Below are 21,264 nucleotides of genomic sequence, written 5' to 3'. Positions count from 1 at the left end.
ATGAAAGTCTTAACTGACAATAGTCACGATTAATATTGCAAAGTAATAGGAAATGAGGCACCTTTTTCCCTTAAAACCAAGAAAAATTTTTTTTCAAAGGCTTGTGGGGATGATTCGTTCAAATAGTAATCTTTTCTAGTAAACGTGGGGTTTTAAACTATAAACAATTTAAAGTTGTCAGAAGCTGTTGATTAAATTGCTTATTGATCACTTTGAGAGTAGAGTCATAGATTAACAAGGCACGTATTTCAACTTAGCTGATCACAAAATTAAATATTTTAATGTATTTTCTTCGCCGCTTCTGAAACCATCAGGATATTTAAATTTAAAGCAGCTCTGTATTTCTTTTAACACTTTGCTAGATGTATAGTATGTTGCATGCACTTCTGGTGAGCAGCTGTTTGTGTTGGTGCTCACTTTCTGTTCTGTCTCCGGACGCGATCTTCACATCTCACAAACGTTTTCTCTTGGGCTGGGTGCAGGTGAATGTTGTCGATGCTTTGAGAACAAAATGTCATCCTGGGAAACAACACAGCACATCAACATAATGGTACCAGTATGAAAACATGCTCTCCAGATACACTGACTTGACTTTCTTGACCCTGGCTCTTACAGGTAGGTGCGTGATTGGTTTGGTAGGCTTCTGAGGGAACAGATGTGTCTGGCTGCCAGAGTAGGCAACTCCCATGCACTACGGGCATAAATTATGCCTCCAACTCTCTCTGGTCTCTTACTCCCCTCAATTCCCCTGACAAGCCAAGATGGCACAGAGAAAAACCACAGCATGTAATTAGTGTCCATTAAAATCTTGACATGAACTCCTCTGCGTCTGCTTGCAGCCAAAAAACCTGGTAAGGAGCATTAGGTACCTGAAGATAGCAGCATCTTTTCTCGCTAGTCTAACAACTATCCACCTCAGTAACGCGTTTCCTAGGATTCCTTAAGTGCATCAGTAGTAATTGGCTTCTGCCAGGTTACTGACACCTGAATTGGACAGGAGAAACTTTTCATATGCTCAGAAAAATGAGTACAGCTGGCTTAGCCTTTCACAGCCACCTTTTCTCTTTCTCAAGGTACAGGAATCTCTATTTAAACAGAGCTCTCTAACTTGCAGTTACTATTACTATGCTTTAATTGGTTTTGGCAGCTAGGTCAGTACTGATTTGGGATCAATCTGTTTTTAAAACAGTGGGGGATGATAGATTTTTTTGTTTGTTTTAATTGCAGAAGCATGTGCCAAGCACTGGATTAGGAGGGGAAAGTGCCTACAAAATAGATTTTGGGGGGGACAAAGCCCAAGCAAATATGAAAATGTCATATGAAAATGTCTCTTTAAATGGTCTGATCTGTCTTTAGAGTTTCTGTGTCAAGGAGATGCAGCTCTACCAAGAAACACCGTCCCACAGAATGTCTGCAGTAGTTATAACTGGTGCTAGCAAGAAAGAGACTGTAGCAAGGAAAAAAATCACTTTCTATGACTGAACCACAGTTACAAGGTAAGACATGCTTTTCTCATTAACCTTAATTAAACTGCTCAGAAATTTCTCAAAGGATTAAAGCAGTGGGAATAGTTACAATTTTGGTTATTCTGTCTTCTGGCTGAAATTTCTTTCTGTGAATAAGCAGTTTCAGAAATGTTATTAACATTGGTGTATGTAGAAAATAAGGCCACTTGGACTTGGCAATCCAGTTCCAAAGCAATCATCAGGAAAAAAGAATACCCACACCTCTCCCCACCCCCCCAAAAAACCCCACAAAACAATCACACACACACAAATTCAGTTTGCATTCAGAATTCTTTTTCTCCAGAAAACTGCTCCCTACTGCTACAGAGTTCAGCTGACAAAATTCACATGACTGATTTCATACTGTAGAAAAAAGCACAACCAGACCTCAAAAATGACTGTGAAAGACCAGTGGAAGTGTGGTATGTACAAGTGTGGATAGTCTTTCTTTGTCAGGACTGCTCACGTTATGTTTGCCCACCACAGACATTTCAAAGCGTCTGTAGTTGCCACTTTGCTTCCATGGTTTATCGCTCCAGGGACCTCTTACACAGCCTGCATGGTGTTATCCATTATCAACTACCAGACACTGCACTGGCTTTTAAAAGAAGGAGGCAAACATAGGAGAAGTTCATGATAAAATAGTTCAATGACTAATCAGATGACTGTAGTTCTGCATGTGATCCTTCTAATGAGGGCTTTCAAGAATGATGATGCTGAGTTTCTCTATATGAAGTAGATACTGAAAGTCCAACAATTATTTGGCATGGTTTTTATAAGTAAAAATTAAAATTTTTCATGGCCTTATCTTGGAATTAATATCTTACATAGTGTCTTGTTTCTCTGAAATTTCACATGGTCCTTATGGAGTGAGATAATCACATTCTAAAAATAAGTAAGAAATTGTCATTGGATATTGTCGTGATTGTACAGAAAAATTGCACTGCAGAACTTGTTAATTTTTTTCCTTGGATTTATATTCTAACTCCTTCCCTATTCTTTATTCCCAAGTACCAACAAAATTGTCCCCCAAGGTTCTTGTGCCTTAAATTCAGATTAATGGCAGTGGTAAGCCCGAACATTTCCCACTGGTCGTTTCTGACCTCACAACAGAAACCTAAACATCATGCAGGCTGACTGAGGAAGGAGAGAGAGCTGGAGGTCGTATGGGGGTAAATTCATCTTTGGTGTGAGTGCCGGGACTCCCATGCTTGTATTTGAACTAGGGTAACCTGTGTGCCAAACGCAGGTGTTATTACAGAACATTACACTTACTTTTGCTGTGTTTCCCCTGCTTTCACTCTTATTGTCTTCACTATAATTCCTGGTCGACGGGTGCCTTTTGTCCATGGTATTATGGTTTGAACAGTGTCCCAGATATTTTCCCAAACTGCAGTTCCTTCCCATTTGAACTTAACCATTATTAGCTCACCAATATCAGTATCCAGGGTGATGAGGAAAGAGTAGGTTTTATTTCCACTAATGCCTTCAAATCTGCAGAGAACAAAACCAGAACAATGCTTTCTCAATTATTATTAATTAAAGTAAAAAAAAAATTTGTTTGTCTTCTCTTTAAAACCAAAGAATGAACTGTGTTTCCTCCTTCTTGGGGAGAACATTACTGTCTCTAGGATACTTTCCTCCAGGTGCATAAAGCAGTGAACTATGATAATGTGCTAGAAAAGTGCTTTAAAAGCTGGTGTCAATTATATCTTGACAGCAAAAGAAAAGGTCTCATAACAGTGTCTGTGTTCTTTTGGCTGATAATGCAAATGCTGAGCCACATTGTTGCCTTTGCTTTTGTTAATGAGATAGTGTCCATCATGAGAAATATCAAAAATTCTTTACCTTATTGACAGCAGCTTAGTTATTTGTGTTTTAATTGATTAGACCTCCCTGTGTTAGCCAAGGGATGGACCAAATGTAAGTGGATGGCATACTTAAAGCTCAGGGAAACTTCCAAGATTACAAAATTTGTTTAATAGAGACTTTTCATGCAAAAAAACATGTGAGCACTGTAAAAGTTGGTGATTTTTAGTGAGTATGGGTGAATTTTCCAGTTCATCTTCGCTTAACTGCACCAAACCATTTTACTCATAGCTTGATTATGTATGTGATATGGTAAATTGGCCCCATGTTTCTCACCTGCACAGTGACATGTCATACCAGTACTCACAGTGTAATGGGCAGGTTTTTAGCATCCTCCTTAGTGCCTGTGAGAGAGATGGTAAAAGTTGGGTCTATCTGCTTGCCTTGGATTTCATTGATGAAGTGAATCTTGAACTGATAATGATAGACTGTAGAAGGGAAGAATTTGCAAAGTGGTGAAAAGGCAATTGTGTCAAAAAGGCAATAGGTTTCTCAAGCAAAAAGATTTCTGCATTTCAGAGCAGAAACTTGATTGATATTTCCATCTTATTTTTAAGAAAAATTTGTTGCAATTAAATCCTCATCAATAAATCATCATCATTTTTTTCTGATTGTTGCTGTGCTGTGTACTCAGTGCTCAGGGCCCTGTCACTTTAATCAAAAAGATGGAGATAAAAGATAACATGGGTTCAGTTCCTGTTGTAGGACAAAATATTCTTCCACGGGAAATACTGCAGGTTTTCTGAAGTTTAATTGTTAGAATTTCTGCAAGACCTCTAGCTAACCAGCAGACAAAATCCCTATGACAGGACACAGCTAGAGACGTATGATACAAGAACTTATGCAATGTAGTCAGGCTTTTCCTCTGATCAGCTAGAAAATCACCCTGTAAATCAGATGACTCGCAAACTTTCCTTGACTGCATAATGATACATTGTGCTTAGCATACATCCATTAACAATATGACTTTGTTCAAGCACATAACTCTAAGAAAGAGTCATTAATACTTAGAGATTTGGTGGGTTTCTGGAAGAACAGTGTTTAGGAAGACTTTGAACTGAATACTGTCAAAATGAAGAATGCCTGAGAAATCAGTGTACTGATTACGTGCAGTTTGACATTTAGTAAGTTATGGGGGGAAAAAAACAAGAAACAAAACACCAAACCCCAACATGTGGTTAGATGCCATGTGACGACAATCTTGTCAGCTAGATTTGAATGTCCGAAACACTCATACAGGTCTAGTGATTTTACCAGGTGCCTTCTTAACAAAGCTGATAGATTTAGGTGTTAAGGAAGAAAACCGTATGTAGTTTCCGTCAACAAGGACCCCAGTCTATTTGGAAGAATTCAGGGTGTTGTATTTATCCTTAACAATCAGGTTACATGTGGGAAACTGTTCCAGTTTTGAGATGAAAGATGCTCTTGCCTCATTTCCTCTGCTCACCCACTTCAGGCTTCACTACACTTAAAATGGCTCCACCACACTGCTAAGGGAGTCACCTTTTTATGTATATACACAGGTAGATTTTTTTTCTTTTTGCAGCTCTGAGTGTTTGCAGTGGAAGGTATTTGCCAGAAAAGGTGTATCCTTTTTTTGTTCTTGTTTCATATGTTAGTGAACGAATGTATTTTCTTTTAAAAAGGAGCCACTCAGTAGAAAACAAAATGGCTGACACTCTGTGGCAAACCCGATGGGGACAAAGTAGGCAGAGGGGCTTGTTTGCAGATCACTTTTATTATTGTCCTGTCTGTCTTGTGAGTTTTGTCTTCATGTAAAAATTGATTGCTCTGATAAAAATTGTATGTTCTGATAAAGCCTAGGCTTCTGCTGTGATTATGATGTTCACTGTAAGGAAAAAGCTGTGCATATTCAGATGAAAACACTGAGCTGGGGTCCCAGCACAGCTTTATTGTAAATAGTAACTGGGTTAATGTATGCTCCAGAAAATAATGCCATTAAATCAAAAAATGAAATGTCAGATTTTGTGAAGATGCAGAATAGCAAGTTTCTCAAATTTCTTGTTTGGGCTTCTCACGTGATCTTGAAACATTTTTTTAAGGGCATGACAAAGATGACTTTGTACGTGCCCTCCCACAGTTGCCGCCTTTTTTGGGAACTTTTGTGAAAGGAAACCATTGTCTGCAGCACTGATACCTGCATACATGCCACAGACTTGTTTTTGAAGCAAAACCAGTTTCGAGCATAAAAATGCAATGTGCTTAAAATTTAAATCAAAGCCAAAAGGACACAGATATTTTACCACAAGCTGAAACTGTGTGTCCAAAGAATGCAACACAGGGGTTGTGTTTCTGTGCCATGGTAGCATACACTGTATCCTTAGAGCAACTAATTTTCCTGATTCTGCCAGTCACCTGACTGCACTGCAGCAAAGTAGCATCGGGAACTTAACACAGCCTCTAGCATTTTTTAAATCTACTTCAGACAGCTTTCTGAGCTGTTTTTAAAAGTTTGAGAAGAGATTCAGCTGCTCAAAGCATCAGTCAGGGCTGAGCAGGCACCCCTGGAGTCATCACCAAACACTTCACTGCTGTGTTAGTGGAAGACATCCAAAATTTATTTTAATGTACCTGAATCTTTGTTATTTTTTTAAGAATCCATGATGGATTGCGTAGCTGAGTACTTGGGCACTGTGAGGAAACAAGGTGTAATGCAAGCAGCACTTTAAAGCATTTCTCCTCAGAACTGGAAAGGCCTTGAGTGATCATTCCAGGGATGCACTGTGGATATTCAAAATGCTTCCCCAGCCCTGATGTCTTGGGCAGAGGACAAGCAGGCTGACCCCTCTTAGAGAAGGGAGGCATCCACTTTCTGGCTGTGCTGGGCAGAATGGGCTGGCCCTGGCAGCGGGTGATGAGGGGGTGAGGGCGTCCCGGGCCTGTGGGACTGTGCTGAGGAGCAGGGGGTTTGCAGGGCCTCCGAGCTGAGGAGAAGGGCGGGGCAGGGCTGTGGTGCGGCCGGGCCCGGGGCTGTGTGAGGGACGCTGGCCATTCACGGGGAGGTGGGTGTACCTCACAAGTCTCTTGCTGTGTGGTGGGCTGCGGCTCTGAGTGCGAGCCTGGCCCGGGGCGCGGGCTGCGCTGTGTGGTATCCTGCGGCTCTGAGTGCGAGCGGGGCCCGGGGCGCGGGCTGTGCTGTGTGGTGGGCTGCAGCTCTGAGTGCGAGCGGGGCCCGGGGCGCGGGCTGCGCTGCGCTTTTCGATAGCCATGGAAGCAGGTAGGAAGGCGCACGCCACATGCTGAAAGTCGCTTGGAAGAAGCGCGTCCCTGCCCTTTGTCCCACACAGCCCTGCTCCTTCTTGCTTTAAAATGTGTGTAAACCTTCCCACTGGCGGGTGAATGTCTGCTCAGCAGCTGCAGCCACCTGAGGGCTGACAGGCGAGTTGTAACCAGCCTCCAGCCAGGCCATTTTGTAACGGAGATCAGCAGATAGGCCCGGTTTCCCTCAGACTGCTTCCCCTGCTCTATCTGGTAATACGTACAACAAAACACACTGATTTGTCTGTCTGAGCCTAGAAAATTGTTACTTTCTGCTCTTGATAAAGTAATTTAATAGAGATAAAGCTAGGGTACTAGTCGCTTTATTTTAGTGCTGCAGTTCTGCCCTGTACAAGCCCATGTTATTCTGTTCTCTAGCCATTGTTTGAAAAGTAATAATTTATATGTCATTTTGTAGACTAATTGCAGATAAAATTCGGGCAAACTCGGAACAGGAGGTTTTATTGGCCTCCCAGAGCAATTATGTTGCTTTTTTTGGCTTGGCTGTATGCCTGTGTATGTCCCAACAAACCGGCAGAGACCGGTTACAGCAAAGGCCTGTGGATCAGGGCCCTAAGCCTCTGCAAGGCCTCAGATCCGCAGTTAGCCTGTGGCAAGTATGCAGCATGCTTTTGCCACACAGAAATATTAAAGACTCTCAATCTTGATGAAAGGGCACCCAGATGGACTACCAGGATTCTCTGTTTTCTCAGCAAATAGATTATTCCCATGGATTTTTATAAGCTTTACTCAGTGCATAAACAGGATCACAAACCATAGGCTCATTCTCACACTTTGTGATAGAGCTGGAGAATGTAACAAGTATTCCCACAAACCTTTGAAAGGCATATGTGCTCTTGTTTTCAAAAAGAGTTGTCTACTTTTTGGTAGCTTTTCCTCACGAATGTTGTAGCCCAGTGTGTTGCACCGGTTCTTTCTACAGCTGAGGCACAGTCCTTTGTTGAAAGTGTTGATGTCGTTGCACCAGTATGCTGTGCTTTGCTTATCCTTGTGAAGCAGAGAATCGATGAACAAGTGAACTGACCTCTCATGAGCACATTTCACAGTTTGAGTGATGCCTGAAAAAAATGCAAACAGCAAAATTTTGCATGCCCTTGTTAGTCTTCCCCCATCTTAACTGCAGAGCACAGTAACCACTTACATGTTATTGTTTCTCCCCCTCCCCTTTACTACTAAAACATCATGATTTTTCCTCAGAAATCCTATATTGTGGCATAGCAACTTGATTTTTAGGATCATCCAAAAATAGTTTAGCTGAACCTATATTATAATATAATTTAATAATTTTCTGCTTAAACTTTCCTAGGCTGACTCTTTAAGATGGGAAATATTGAGCCTTGATTTCATTGTCTTGGCTTTTTTGGTCCATATGAAACACACTATGAGACTATATGCAACCTTTCAGATCATGCCATGTTGAAGGCAGCAGCCTCACTCAGAATGCTTGAACACTGCTGTCTTTTGGATGCTTACACATTTTCTCCCTATCACAGTGACAAACTCTTGTTGAATTGAATTTTGCTTGCAGCTATTACTGGGGAAAAAGGAGGAAAAAAGTATTAAATGCATTTAAAAGAAGTATTAAATACATAGATCTGCTTTTACGAGAAGCATGTATCTTAAGTGTTGTTGAATTACAAAAGTTATTTTCCTCTGTGTAGTCAGGATAGATCATGATGGACTGTGTTTATATGTCTCCAACAGCAGGTTTTGTAGCTGATGCTTGGTTTCACATTTGTTTTGAATTCCCTGCTAGCAAGTAAGGCCTCCTTTTAGATAGTGTGATGATAATCGAGAAATATTTTTACAGTGCAGTACATTGGGTAAGCAGTAATCTTTTAGGATTTTTCAGTGAACAGTTCTGGTCGTCACTGTGCATCAGTTACTTTATCTGTTTTAAGTATGCTGCATCGCTTTCTCTATATGTTTATGTTTAGGTACACTGGAAATAAGCTTCTGTATATAAAACCTAGCCTGGAGCATTGGCAGCCTGATCCTAGAGAAGGCATCATCTGTGCAGCTGAAGGACAGGAAAATGGGAAGAGATGGGCTAAGGAGGTGAGTAGTACAGCCCTCTGTTTTCTTTTATTTGAAAGAATGAATTGGACACTAGATGAAACTGCCTTGATTAAAGTAAGTTTTCCCATTTTCTGTAAATTTGTTTTCCTTAAGACAAATAACTTTGCAATTATTCAGAAGCGCTGGACAGCAGGATGCTCATGACCTCATTTTTGGAAGTGGCAGGCAGCCAAATTCCGTACTGGAGTCAGTAAGAACAGGTTGAACTCAATACATGTAAAAATCAGAAAACCAACTTCTAGAAAAGAAATTTCCTTGCATACAATGGGAGATAATACTCCCCTTAGGTACTGTTTAGAACCACAGTGGTAAGTAAAGTTTCCCAGAGAGAGTGTCTGTGCAGCTGCAGCGCTGCTTCCTGCTCTGTGCCGTTGGTTCTTACCAGTGATGCCGTATTGTGCAATGTGATTGTAGACATGCATGATGTGACAGCCAGGCTGAAAGGTGCCTCCGTTGGGATAGAAATCAAAATGAGCCACGGGCTGCTTGATGCCAACACTGAGACCCATGTGCTGTTTAGTGAATGTATGGATTGCATCTACAAAGTTTGCATCATCTGGAGATAAACGGTCTGTTGATGACATTCCTTCAAATAAGGGACCAGCAGGGTCAAGGCCTGCAATAAATGCAAATAATCCAGTTGTGATACAGTGCAGATGGGATGCTCTTTTACTGCTATGAGAAAAGTCCGTGATTAAGTATTGAAAACAGACACCAGTGATACTTTACAAGGCCTTTTCACTGATAAAAACAAGGCTAGGAACACTTGTACTGCAGAGGGTACGTGGTTGCACCAAAACCTAAAGTAAACATGGGTGCTGTAATAAACAGTGACTGCTACATGCACAAGGACACAGGCCCGGAGATAGATGTGTTTGTTATAGGCAAACCATGCTCGCTACTGCTTTGTTACTTGAGGGGTGTTTACTTAATTTTTTCATACTCTAGAGGTCATGCATTTCAGGGGCCTTTTGAAGACACCAGCCCCACAAAAAGGTTCACTTTTAGCCCACATTTGGGACCTGAAATTTTATAAAGCTTCTCTTGTTGCTTCAAAGAGCAGTATGTCTGCTGGATGTTGTTTATAATGATTTTTGGACTTTAAAACTCTTCAAGGCAAATTACTACAATATTCAGAAAAATATCAGCAGACTTGGGGTCTTGCTAATTTTTTTAGTTTGCTAGATATTTTTGTATGGTGCTCCTTTGGGTTGGAAACCGCTTTATGACAAAGGACTGCCTTCAGTTTCCACAATAAGCTTCTAAATTTGAGATTTGTCAGTTGGTGCTATGGACTAATGTAGTTGCATAGATGTAACCAGGCAAGGCTACAAGTAGGAATGTCACCCTGAAGACGTAAGTTTGCTTTTAATAGCTTTTATTACTATGAATTTTTGGAGATTAATGTTACAAGCTATGGTAACTTTTGCTGAAGAATGCATATAGTTGGTACAAAAATAATGTGTTTTGATGTAGTTTATTTATCCATTTTCAAGGTTTGATGTATCAATAAGGCTTGAACAAGCAGTGCTGATGAATTAAAGTCCTTCATTGTATACACAGGCGTAATACCACAGTAAAATCAGCTTTTTGGCATGCTGACATTTTCACAAGAGCTGAGTGTAGAAAGCACTATGCTTTGTGACAGTGAATCCAAGATCAGAGTCGTGACTCCAAACTGCAGTCGTGTATGTTTGCCTTGCTCCCAAATCAGATTAAAGTGTTCTCTCTAACTTAAATGTAGCTGATGTGGGCAGTGTGTATAATGCTAACAATGAGCGGTGCATTTGAATGGCTTTGGGTCAAACATCTAAAAGGCTAACAGTTTAAGGTGTTACTGGGAATCCATACAAGAGAAATTCAAGCAACAAGCCACTTGAATCTTTGGTTTATGATTTGTAGCCCCCATGCTAGTATATTCTGTATGTCATAATTGTTGCTGAGGTAGGAAAGATCAAAGCTAGAAATACTACGGTACTTTATTTTTGAAAATCCAATTTCTAAACTAGTGGGATGAAAATGGGGCAAATGTTGCTAATCAACAGCCAAGTATTGATATGTCAGATATCTGTGTAACTTAAATCAGTTGACCATTACATTTCTTGAAGGTATAAGTCTTTTACCTGTAATTCTTCCGATCTTGTTCGTACCACTGATATAACTGCCAGCAAACCCTGAAACGTGAGCTCCTAGGCTGTACCCAATTAGATGAGCATTGCTTCTGGAAAATTGAATGGATTCCTGGAAGGTTTAGATGCAGAAAATGTGAAAAGTAAACAGTGCAATACTTACTGCAAGCTAGGAATGCCCTGAATTATGACACAAGAAATTTGTTATGCTCGTGATAGTCAAATGAGGTGCAGAGATCATGCACTAAATTTCTTTGCTGATTGTATGTTACTCCTTCCCTCATGCAGCAGGAAAATGCCACACATATGGACACTGCTTCTTGTGTGCTGTGCTCAGGGGAAACACTGGCACAGTAGGATTCTTGTTGCTGTTTGTTGCAAGTTATGCTGCTTTTGTCTGCAGCATTTGACTGTCCTGTGACTATAAAATGGATGTCTGTCCTTTAACCTCAGTGTAAGACAACCCTTTAGAGAAAGCGCCTTGCTTTTTTTTGAGCTTGAGATACTAGCACGGGCAAAACATGAAGCAAAGTATCAAAATATTGATCAGACATGCTAAGTGACACAGTGGTGACATTTCATGGACTGATTTGTGCAAAACTGGGTATCTGAAAGAAACAGAAATGGCCTCATGCCCTTTTTTTGGTGCCTAATCAATACTATATAGATATTAAGCTTGTCACCCCAGCTGCAAGGCTCAAAGTTTTTTCTCACTTGCAGAGAAAAATGTGATTTTTTTTTTTCTTGCAGGAAAGGCAAACCTCAGTTTTAATTTCATTGTGGATATTGCATGTCCCAGTGGACTGACCTTGTGGTCTCAATACCAGTCTCTTATGAGAATGAGGTGAAATTTGGCAGCCTTCTTTTGAGAGAGAGCTCTGAGAAATCCCAAGTTGACTGATTTGAGATGGCTTGAGATCATGCCTTAGCACTCAGTCCGAGGGCTAATAAGATTTACTTTAATTTTACATTTAAGTGTTGCACAGTGCTGTAGTTTTTGTTAAATATATTGAGGATATTTCAAAGACTTACCTGCCCACAAAAAGGCAGAGGCAGAGTGGAAAGGTAGTTATGGGAGTTTTAACTGTTAAACTCAGGAGGGGTGCTTCTCAACAGAACATATCATGGGACGAGAGAAGCTACCGCAGTCATTTATTCAGACCTCAGTTGGTTTGCTGACACTGGATAAATCACACACCATCTTTATTGTTGACAGTGAGGTGTGTCATCCTGGGAACTGAACGAAGTCCACTGTTTGATTCATTCAATAATTAAACGGCTGCAAAATACAACTTTAGGCTCCAGCAGCTCACACGACATTTGACCAAGAGCTAAGGTGTCCTGTACTCTCACAGTGGAAAATAATGACTCTGCCTGTTCTGGCTTGTCTTTTGTGCCTGTTGTCCCTAACTGGGCATGGTATCTGACAACTTCTGCCTTGGGATTCCTGTTGAAACCATCTTACCCTTCAACAGTATTTGCTCCAGATCCTCAGCTTTGCAGTGTATTTCCCTTCCACCTTGGGCCTTTCTTTGTTTAAATGAATGTATTCAAAAATTCTTAGGTACATAAGTATAATTTAGTTTCACACTAGGTATCTTAAATGAGTACTAGAGACAGCTGAAGTCAGTTTTCTAGGTTGTTTGGTGTGTACAAGTGATTCCTATTCTAGTGTTTGCCTTCTGCCTTTTCTTAAACAGTGCTGGAGACAGCCTTTGTAGTCCAGCCATGGCAACTGCTTCCCATGCAGAGGGAGTTAGGATGAGTTGTCACTGCCTTAGCCTGGCTCTTTACTTCCTACTGCCTCTGTGTCATCTGCTTTGTGAGGCATGTCTGTCCTCTTAAAAGATCTTCCTTTACATTCTGGATCTCTATTAGAATAGAGTTTGGGGAACTGAAGCAAGAATCAGGCACAATGTTGTGCTTGAGTTCTGCATTAAAAGCAGAAATGATGCAGAAATGGAGTAAACCCATTTTACTGAACTTGGTACTTGTTAATGTGTGACAGTTAGCACACGTGCTAACTGAAAAGCTGAAGTAACAGGAGATTATCGCAGATCTAAAGACCAAAATATTTTACTGAGCAAGTCTACTTGCCTTTCCTTTGTGTGATGAAAGTTTCAGGAAGTAACGTGAAAGTTTTTGGAAGAAAAATCTGCAGTGTGTTAAGGAAACGTAAGTGACTTAAATGAACAGCAGTGACCGGTGTACTGTGTCAGAAAGGAGGTAGAAGCATCAGAACAGGTAAACAGGTCTTTTTCAGAGAAACAACTTTTGATCTGGATGCTCTTACCTCCAGCCATTCCAGGAAGTCTGCTATCTCCTGTCCTATGTAGCGTGTATTCTGTACGGCAATGGGATAGTGCTGGTGAGCAAATGTAAGCCAGTCTGCAATGATCACGTTCATTGGTTCATGCTGAGATTTCAGAGCTGCTGCCATTTTCCAAATCCAGGCCTCTAATATCCCATCCACCTGTTTTATAAAAAGACCAAACCAAAAACCCAACCAAATAAAAAAAAAGGGAAAGCAGTCTCTGCCAGATATTTCTTGTGAAAAACTCAAGGAAACAAAACCAATATAAGCAAGGAGGGCTTAATGCTGATAAGTAGATTTTAGGGGGTTCAGTATGCTTCAGTGCTGAGAATCTTGGGGTTTTGATGGAGAAAAAAAAATCAATATAAGAACTGTATAATAATTTGTCTTGTAATATGAACTCTTAGCAGTGAAATGATGTCCTGGAATGTTTTCACTCATTCTGAGAGAATTGGTATTACTGATTTAAAAGACAGAAATGCCCCGAATTTCTGATTTCATTCAACTTAAGGTAGAAGGGTTGGAGAGAGAGGAAAGCTGGAGGGTTGCAGATTGGTGGGCATTTACCTTCTACAACTGTTCCACTTTGAGATCTGGTTTGGGGTTTTTTGAATAATTTCTTTAAGGACCTGATAATGATTTTCTTACTAGCATCAAAGACTGTTTCTGACTTGATGGACCAGAGGTATTTAATCTATCAGATTTAATTGTTGTTCTAGATGCATGTATTTCCACAACTGATAGACTATCCTTATCTCTCTTCTGGTGTTTTAAAAAGAATTTGGGACTCTCAGTTCTGGGTTTCCAAATTATTCCTGTAAGAGCCTAACACCTCTGCAAATGGATTTAATGTGAATGAAAAAGCTCAATGTCAGCAGCTTCAGGTGCATGGTTTGTCTGTGGGGAGGGTATAGGTTTTGAACAAATTCTTATTTGGGAGTCTTGGCTAAATTAATCTTTGGCAGTATTTCATCCAAAGTCAGCTCTGATCTTACTTGCTGTAGAGTTACATGTTTCAAGTGTGGTGTTCAGAGTTTCTTTGCATATTTGTAGATGTGCAAGAAAGATCCATTTTGCCACCTTCTGTGATGCCATTGGTTCTATGACAAGGATCTGTTCAAATGACATTTCTTTTCCTGCCTTTTGTTTCCTTTCAACTGAGAAGCCAGTCAAAAGTCACTCTTACTACTGCAGTGCTTTAGAGAAAGGTTATCATGGTGGATTTTTGGGGGGTTTGGTTGGGGTATTTTTTCAGCTTAAGTGGCAGTAGTCCAGTGATAATTCATCAAGGCTGAAGGCTTTCTTTTCAGCCAAAAGGGCTTATAGTTAAGTTCTCTTCACAAGGTGTATCTGTGAGAAAGATGTGGGGAGATTCTGTATGCTTATTTTCAATAAGTCTGCAAATATTTGGCAGTGAGCATATCAGAGAAATGAAACTGGTATTCATTCCTCCAGTGGCATGGTGCATTAATTCAGCTACTTGTTCAAATTCTGCTGGCTTTAAACCAGGGCTGAATCTAATCCTTGGCATGGGACTCCTGTATGAAAAATTGCTTGGAGACTGTTCCTTCAGAATCTCAGTGGGGAGTATCCACTTGGTATTATTTCTAGCCATGATTGCTACCAGGGAAATCGACCATCTTTCTAATGACAACCTTTCTTCTGAAGTTACTTTTGGCAGTAGCACAGTGAGAAGACAAGTGTATCAAATCAGATGTAGTTTGAATTAAAAGTAAAACGTGAGTTCATACCGACCAGCCATGGACTATCATCACCAGAGGAAGGGAGGCATTGAAACTGCATTTCTCAAGAGTCTCCAGCTGATTGATAAAAATCTGACAGCCTTCTTCAGTTGTGTCTGTATAGAGTTGAAATTTGGTTTCTAAATTTTGCTGAGCTTTCTTTGCTCTAGTGTGCTGACTCTGTGATCCCAGTGTCTCTGAAATGAAATTCGTAACAACAGTCATCATAGAATGAAACCTAAAACCTGAAGAAGTTACTAGTGAAACACAGTTATTAAGACAAAATCAACTAGTCAGACTGAAACTCTAGTTATGTATAAATGCTGCCTACTCCTGATGGGCCTAAGCTGTACATTTTAGTTCAAAGTGATCTCTTTCATGTCTTAGATATGCTTCCATCTATCTGAACAATAACAGTTACACAGAAAAAATTGATCTTATTTCTGTGGGCCTTTAGAGTATGCATAAGTATTCTAAAAACACGGAGAGGTGGTGTGACTTTACAGTGTTAGTGCATGCATAGGCAAGCACATTTGTTGGCTGTTAGCTCCCCAGGTTGTATTTTCTTAATGTGCATTTGCTAGTAACTGCTGAGCAAGCGACATTACATTAAAATAACCATTTTATTCAGGGTTAGCACTCTGCTTAGATACTAGGTGACTGCTTAAAACGATTAAACCACATCATAAAAGACTTTTCCTCTAAAAAGAAAAGATTAAATGTTCTAGTTGTGATACTTTGGGTTTTAGGACAGCTTTTTCAAAAATACCTATTAGGTGCATGGAATGGTATCAATATATATGGTTGTCTAAATTATTAGCTCAGTGCTTCACATGTTTGTTTAATGGCACTTTTAACTGTGGTAGCTATCTAGGACAAAATCTGATCATTTCTGTTAAAATGCCTACTTAAGAGCACTACTGCTAGATCTTTATTTTGTGCTGTGAGAGGACTCTGTTTCTGAAGAAAGTAACAGTGAACAGAGTTATCATGACAGAGTTTTAATGGTGTTGATATTCCTAACCTCTGTTTCAGTCAGGCTCTGGTGAGTAGTCTCTACACAAATATAAGCAGTGTTCTATTTTTAGCACAAAAAGAAAACAAAAAGAGGTAATCTGTGCCTGTCCCATTGTACACATCCTTTCCTTGGTTTCTGCCTTGTTTTAGTTTTCTTTTCCCACTGTTTGTGCAATGCAAAGGCGCTTCATCACTCTGTATTGTTTGTCCATACTACAGAAAACAAGTCTAGTAGCTGTTTTCTTTATACATTGACTATGAAAGTGCATGTGGTGCTTTACATGAGTCTTTCCAGGATTGTTTTCAAGTAGGGCACAATCTAATAAATTATTACTCATATAAAGGTTAACAAATAGTTAAAAAGGGCAGATGAGGTACTTGGGGATATGGTTTAGCTTAGGACAGGAGCAGTTGGGCTTGATGATCTTAAAGGTGTTTTCCAACCTTGTGATCCTGTGATTCTTACACTTGGTGTGCAGCTACCCAGCGTTACTTGTTCCTTTAGATTTTGACTGTTTTTTGAAGCAGAGACAACCAGCAAAAAAATAACAGGGTGTGGAAAATATATCAATTGAAAACTTTTTTTATTCCCTCTTTACATCAAAGTTATCACTGTTAATATTTGCTGATGTTAATTAATTGGAAATATTTGTTAATTTTAGTAATTTAAATTGTTGAAATTAGAATTGATTGACAGCATGTTAAGACTAATTTATGTTGAAACATCTGGAGCTTTGATTTGCAGTTTTGTTGCTGTTGGAACTTTTTAATCTAGTTTTGGCCGGAAAATGCTCTTGGGATGTGAAATTATTTTCCTGTTCAGTTCTAGTAAAAAGACAGGTCATCTTTTAATGTGGAAGAGGTGGACAAAAGCTAAACAAGAAAGATCAGAATATTCAGCGCTGTCCGTGTTCTTGCTTCGCACACTGTGATTCAGAGCATTGTTTTCTTACATTTTATTTCTAAGGGCCTGGAGAAAAACATCAATTACTTTTGTGCATATCCCTTGGAACAGTTTCACATATCCTGACACTGCCATGACAGGTGTAACTTTTGATTAAAAAGAATATCTTGTGAGATAAGACATTTTTGGAACTGTACTTTTGGGTAGGTCTTCCTGGGAGAGTGGGAGTTCATTTTCTTCCTCTGGCCTTTTTTGCTATGTGATTCTGCAGTGAAATCACTTGTCTGACACTAACACTATGTCAGAAATTGAGTGTAACTTCTGGATCTCAGCCTTCTGTAGGATGAGCAGAAATTAAATGTATGCAGCAAGAACCTGTATTTGGAGCTCAAGAGAAAAACAAGGCTGGGGTGGGGGGGTGGGTGGGGGAATACTTCCAAGAACAAGGAGATAAAACACATGAGACTCTTTACAATATTCGTGCAGGAAGGCATTACTGAGTAAAACCCACTGGGCTGGGGACAAGCACCCAGGCCAGACTGCTGCATTATAGCTGTAGTCCCTGGAAGGCAGAGCCGAGCTGGCAGGAGGTGGGTGCATGTGCAGGCACACAATTTGTATGCACAGCCAGCATCGTCTGCACTGGGAAGTTAGTGACTTGTAGGTTTACTTAGATATGTTTGCTCCTAGCTATTCTCACAAACTCTCCTTGTGAATATTTATGCTTGGCATTATTCTGGTACTCAGGAAAAGACACGTGGCTGTCGTGGAGTTTGCAGGAGGGCGGTGGGAAATCAGGGTGTCGGAGGTGCATGGGACATGATTAAGTGTTGCAGTGGAAAGAAGGGGGGAAGAAAAGGGAATTTGGGTACATTGTAGCCTTCAGACTGTAGTAGCAATCACAGAGAGATGAGAGCTCTCCAGCACCAGTTAGCCTAGCTTAAGTATAATTACATCTCAAAGTCTACCAAAGTGGCCTTTGCTAATTTCAAGGAATAGGGCTAAATGGAATAGGACTAAGCATCCTAAAGTCTCAATCTGAGAGTGGTGACTTGGTGTCTAAGCCCTTAAATTTTTCATGCTACCAAGAAATCTGTATTTTAGAGGAGGTATTGGTGGTGGGTTTTTTTAAGATGCTCCCTCCTCCATTTCTTTTGTTTCTTTTTTCTCTTGCCTCTCAGACATGGTCCTGTTTTTTTCCATTGTGTCCTTTCGTTATTCTTTTAATTATTTTTTCTAGAGTTGTTTTATTTTCACTGGTTTTGTCTGAAAGCCTTAGTTAAGCCAAAATAGCAGAGGGGAAATCCTGGTTTTGCAGCACACAGGAACTGTTTGCTTTGACAGTCACTAGGTGCATTCATCTAAGTAAGAGTTTGGTTTCACTGATTCAGAATCAAAAGGCTTCGGTAATTTTAAGCGTATCCTGAATTTCTCCAAACTCATCTTTTACAGTGGCTGCCTGTAGTAATTTCTTATAAAACTTCTGCAGTGTGTGCTGTTTACGAAAGTTATCTCCATGCAATTATGTCTAGAAATAAGACTTCTTATTAAACCCTGCATGAAATTTAATTAAACATTAGACTCTTTAAGAGGCAGGAAAATTTACTGTGGGTATGTTTTAAATTATGTTCTGCATACTGAACCAGCCTTACAAAGTTTTTATTATTGCTGCCATACAATTTTTATTAAGATTCCCTTTTTGATGAACTGAGTCCAGATTATAACAATTACTGTCACTTGAGCCATAATTCACAAAACTTTCTTGAGTACTTCTGTCTAGTACTCTAGAACAACTCTCTTTCAGTAAAAGTGGTCATGCAGTGCTATCCTGCCAACATTTGTTAGCCTGAGCTTGGGGTGAGCCATTATTCAAATTGGCCAGGCTATTGCTGAGTTGTACAGGCCTTTCCAGGTGTTATGTAAGGTGTTATTCTGTGGGGTAATTACTACATGTATGGTAAAATGCAAAAAGTCATTAACAAGATTAACAGGAATTTTCCCCTTTTTACCCGTAAGGCCAGACACCTTTGCACACTGTGATTCCAGTCATAGAGACAGGGAGAATAAAATCATCATAGAAGTATTCTGAAGTGCTGATGGGGAGGTCCAGTCAGTCAGGTGGCTGGGCAGCTGATTTGTGCCCTGCTCAACGCCTCGAATCTCCATCAACCTGTCTCTCGGCGGCACGGCCAGGGCACGCAGTGCTGGTGTTTTAACCCACTGCTGCAGTGACAGGGAGAATTCTGTTTCTGGGCCTGTAGCATTTGGGGTTTGGGTGCAAAATTCCAAATTGGGGATGGGGAGAGAAAGAAATATTAGTTCTGTTTCCTGGAGACTTAAAAATCTCCAGGTTTTGAAGCTGTTTCAAGTCCAAAAATTTGGAAACCAGTGGCAGTAAATATGTGTTAGAGAGCAGTAAAGTAGTGCCTAATGATATGTTATAGAGTATTATTTGGTTCACAATTATCCATTATAGCTATGTAATTTGTATAATTATCCTATGTAATATTGTGCAAAGTGCATACACAGAAGCATACATATATTTATTAAAAGCTATACCTAATATTTATACACACCATTGTTAAATGCTGTGTATAAATATTAGAATTCTTACATGTACATGATAAAGTATATGACATTCCCTTCATTATTACAGCAGTTAATATGAATGAAATACTACTTTGGGCATCTGTATTCAGAGGCTCAAGTGTTTGATATTCAGAGACCATATACATAAATTGTATGAATGAATGAATGTTTTAAAATCTTTGCTGTGCATCCATGCATTTCTGAACTCAAAGCTCCCTCTTGCTCTTCCCTGAGCATCTATAGTTTTCTTTTTGCTGTGACCTAGTACTTGTAGCTATGTAAAGCATTTCATTGTCTAAGTGACATTGCCTACTTGAAAAGTGTGGTTTGTCAATGTTAACATTGTCCTGGAGACACAGGTGAATGCAAACCACACTCAAAGCCTAATAACTGATGCCCTTAAACCTAGTGCTGAAATACAGGGAGGGGAAAAAAGATATCTTATAACACTGGTATATTGAGCATGCAGTAAAACAAAAAAAAGGAGCGATGAGAGCTGTACTTTGAATAGCCCTTGCTAGCTTATGCCCCTTAGCACTGTAATGGTTTGCATCTCTGGAGAAAAGGGACATGCTAGCTTTACAGAGGCAGAGGAGGAAGGCATAGGAGATGCTAGGACTGGAAGAATCCTCTAGGTCTGCTGGAATCTTCCCCAGTTCATGTCAACAAGACTAATCTGAATAAAGCCAGAGAATGTGGTTGGTCTGTAGACATAATTTGTTAATCATCTTTTTCAGTAATTTTTTATGCATTAGTGTATGAAAAGAGAAATACAAAAATGCAGATACCCATAGAAGAGCAAGCACAGAAAGCAAGAGAGAAACATGGGCTTTTTGTTGGCTTGTGTTTGGTTTTAATTACTATTTTTAAAAGGATGTCTAGACAGGTAAAAAGCTTATTCACCAAGCAGTGGCTGAAATGATGGACCCTTTCCTCTGTCCTTCCATCAGAGAAAAGCAGAGACTATTCCTTTGGATGTGATTTCAGGAAATTATTTACATTTGTTGACTGCCTTTCATTTTAATGGGTGTTGCATGTACTCAGCACCTTATTGGATTGGGCTGTTTGTTTTCTTGGTTTTCCTTTGCATTTCTGTGTTTCTTGCAACCCTATTCTTTAACCCTTTTCATCTAACTCTTTAAAAATCTGTTTTCCTTTTTCCTTCTGAGCCAGAAGATTTTAAATGTTCTCTGCTCACTTGAAGAACTGGTAAGGTGACTATTCCTGAATCTGCCTTTATCCTGCGTGTATTTTTTTTTTCCCCACAATTTTTGGGTTGTCCAAAAGTGGCTCACTGAAGGCAGCTGAGAGTGAGAAAAGAAAATCCAGATTTAAACTAGGGGATAAAGTATATATGGAATATTTGCCCTTGTTTTTCAGAGCATAAATTAACCACTAATTTTCTGGATAAATGTTAATATCTTTTTCCAGATTATTCAGTATTGGTTTCTGTCCAGATTTTTAGAATATCTTTGGTTTGATCTCTTGTGTCCCTGTAGTTCTACGTGTTTGGGCAGTGACAACAGTATGTCAGATTGCAGGACGCTTTAGTATTCACTTTCAGTTAGATAATTTTTAATTTAGAAGTTTGTTGTTTGTCAGTGGCAGAATGACATGAATCAAACTGTGAAGAATGAAGTTGCTTTATATTTTAAATACACAGAAGTTGCTTTTATATTTTGAATTTGCGTTTATATTGGAAGTTTGAATTCATAGAAGTTAATGAAGAAAATCACTATGTTCCAAAGTGAATTGTGGTATGATATTTATGTATATGTTTTCTAAAACACTTAAAACAATGCATGATATTTGTTTT

At 39.7% G+C, this 21,264-nt stretch overlaps 1 protein-coding gene across 1 annotated transcript in view; it reads right to left on the bottom strand.

Annotated features, from left to right (window-relative positions):
* Nucleotides 1-301: 301 nt before the first annotated feature.
* Nucleotides 302-21,264, bottom strand: part of LIPC (lipase C, hepatic type) — a 45,944-nt gene continuing 24,981 nt past the window's right edge. Inside the window, exons 2-9 of the mRNA XM_084267886.1 lie at nucleotides 14,948-15,135; nucleotides 13,176-13,355; nucleotides 10,877-10,994; nucleotides 9,136-9,369; nucleotides 7,490-7,732; nucleotides 3,682-3,802; nucleotides 2,781-2,999; nucleotides 302-519 (exon numbers count right to left, since the gene is read on the bottom strand). Coding sequence (XP_084124012.1) covers nucleotides 414-519; nucleotides 2,781-2,999; nucleotides 3,682-3,802; nucleotides 7,490-7,732; nucleotides 9,136-9,369; nucleotides 10,877-10,994; nucleotides 13,176-13,355; nucleotides 14,948-15,135 — 1,409 coding nt within the window. The 3' untranslated portion in view covers nucleotides 302-413. The remainder of the gene's footprint in view (nucleotides 520-2,780; nucleotides 3,000-3,681; nucleotides 3,803-7,489; nucleotides 7,733-9,135; nucleotides 9,370-10,876; nucleotides 10,995-13,175; nucleotides 13,356-14,947; nucleotides 15,136-21,264) is intronic.

The sequence above is a fragment of the Gallinula chloropus genome (genome assembly GCF_964237585.1).
Source record: "Gallinula chloropus genome assembly, chromosome: 9".
NCBI classification, from domain to species: Eukaryota; Metazoa; Chordata; class Aves; order Gruiformes; family Rallidae; genus Gallinula; species Gallinula chloropus.
Note: the sequence above shows the minus strand (reverse complement) of the source record. Positions and strands in the feature narration are given on the sequence as shown.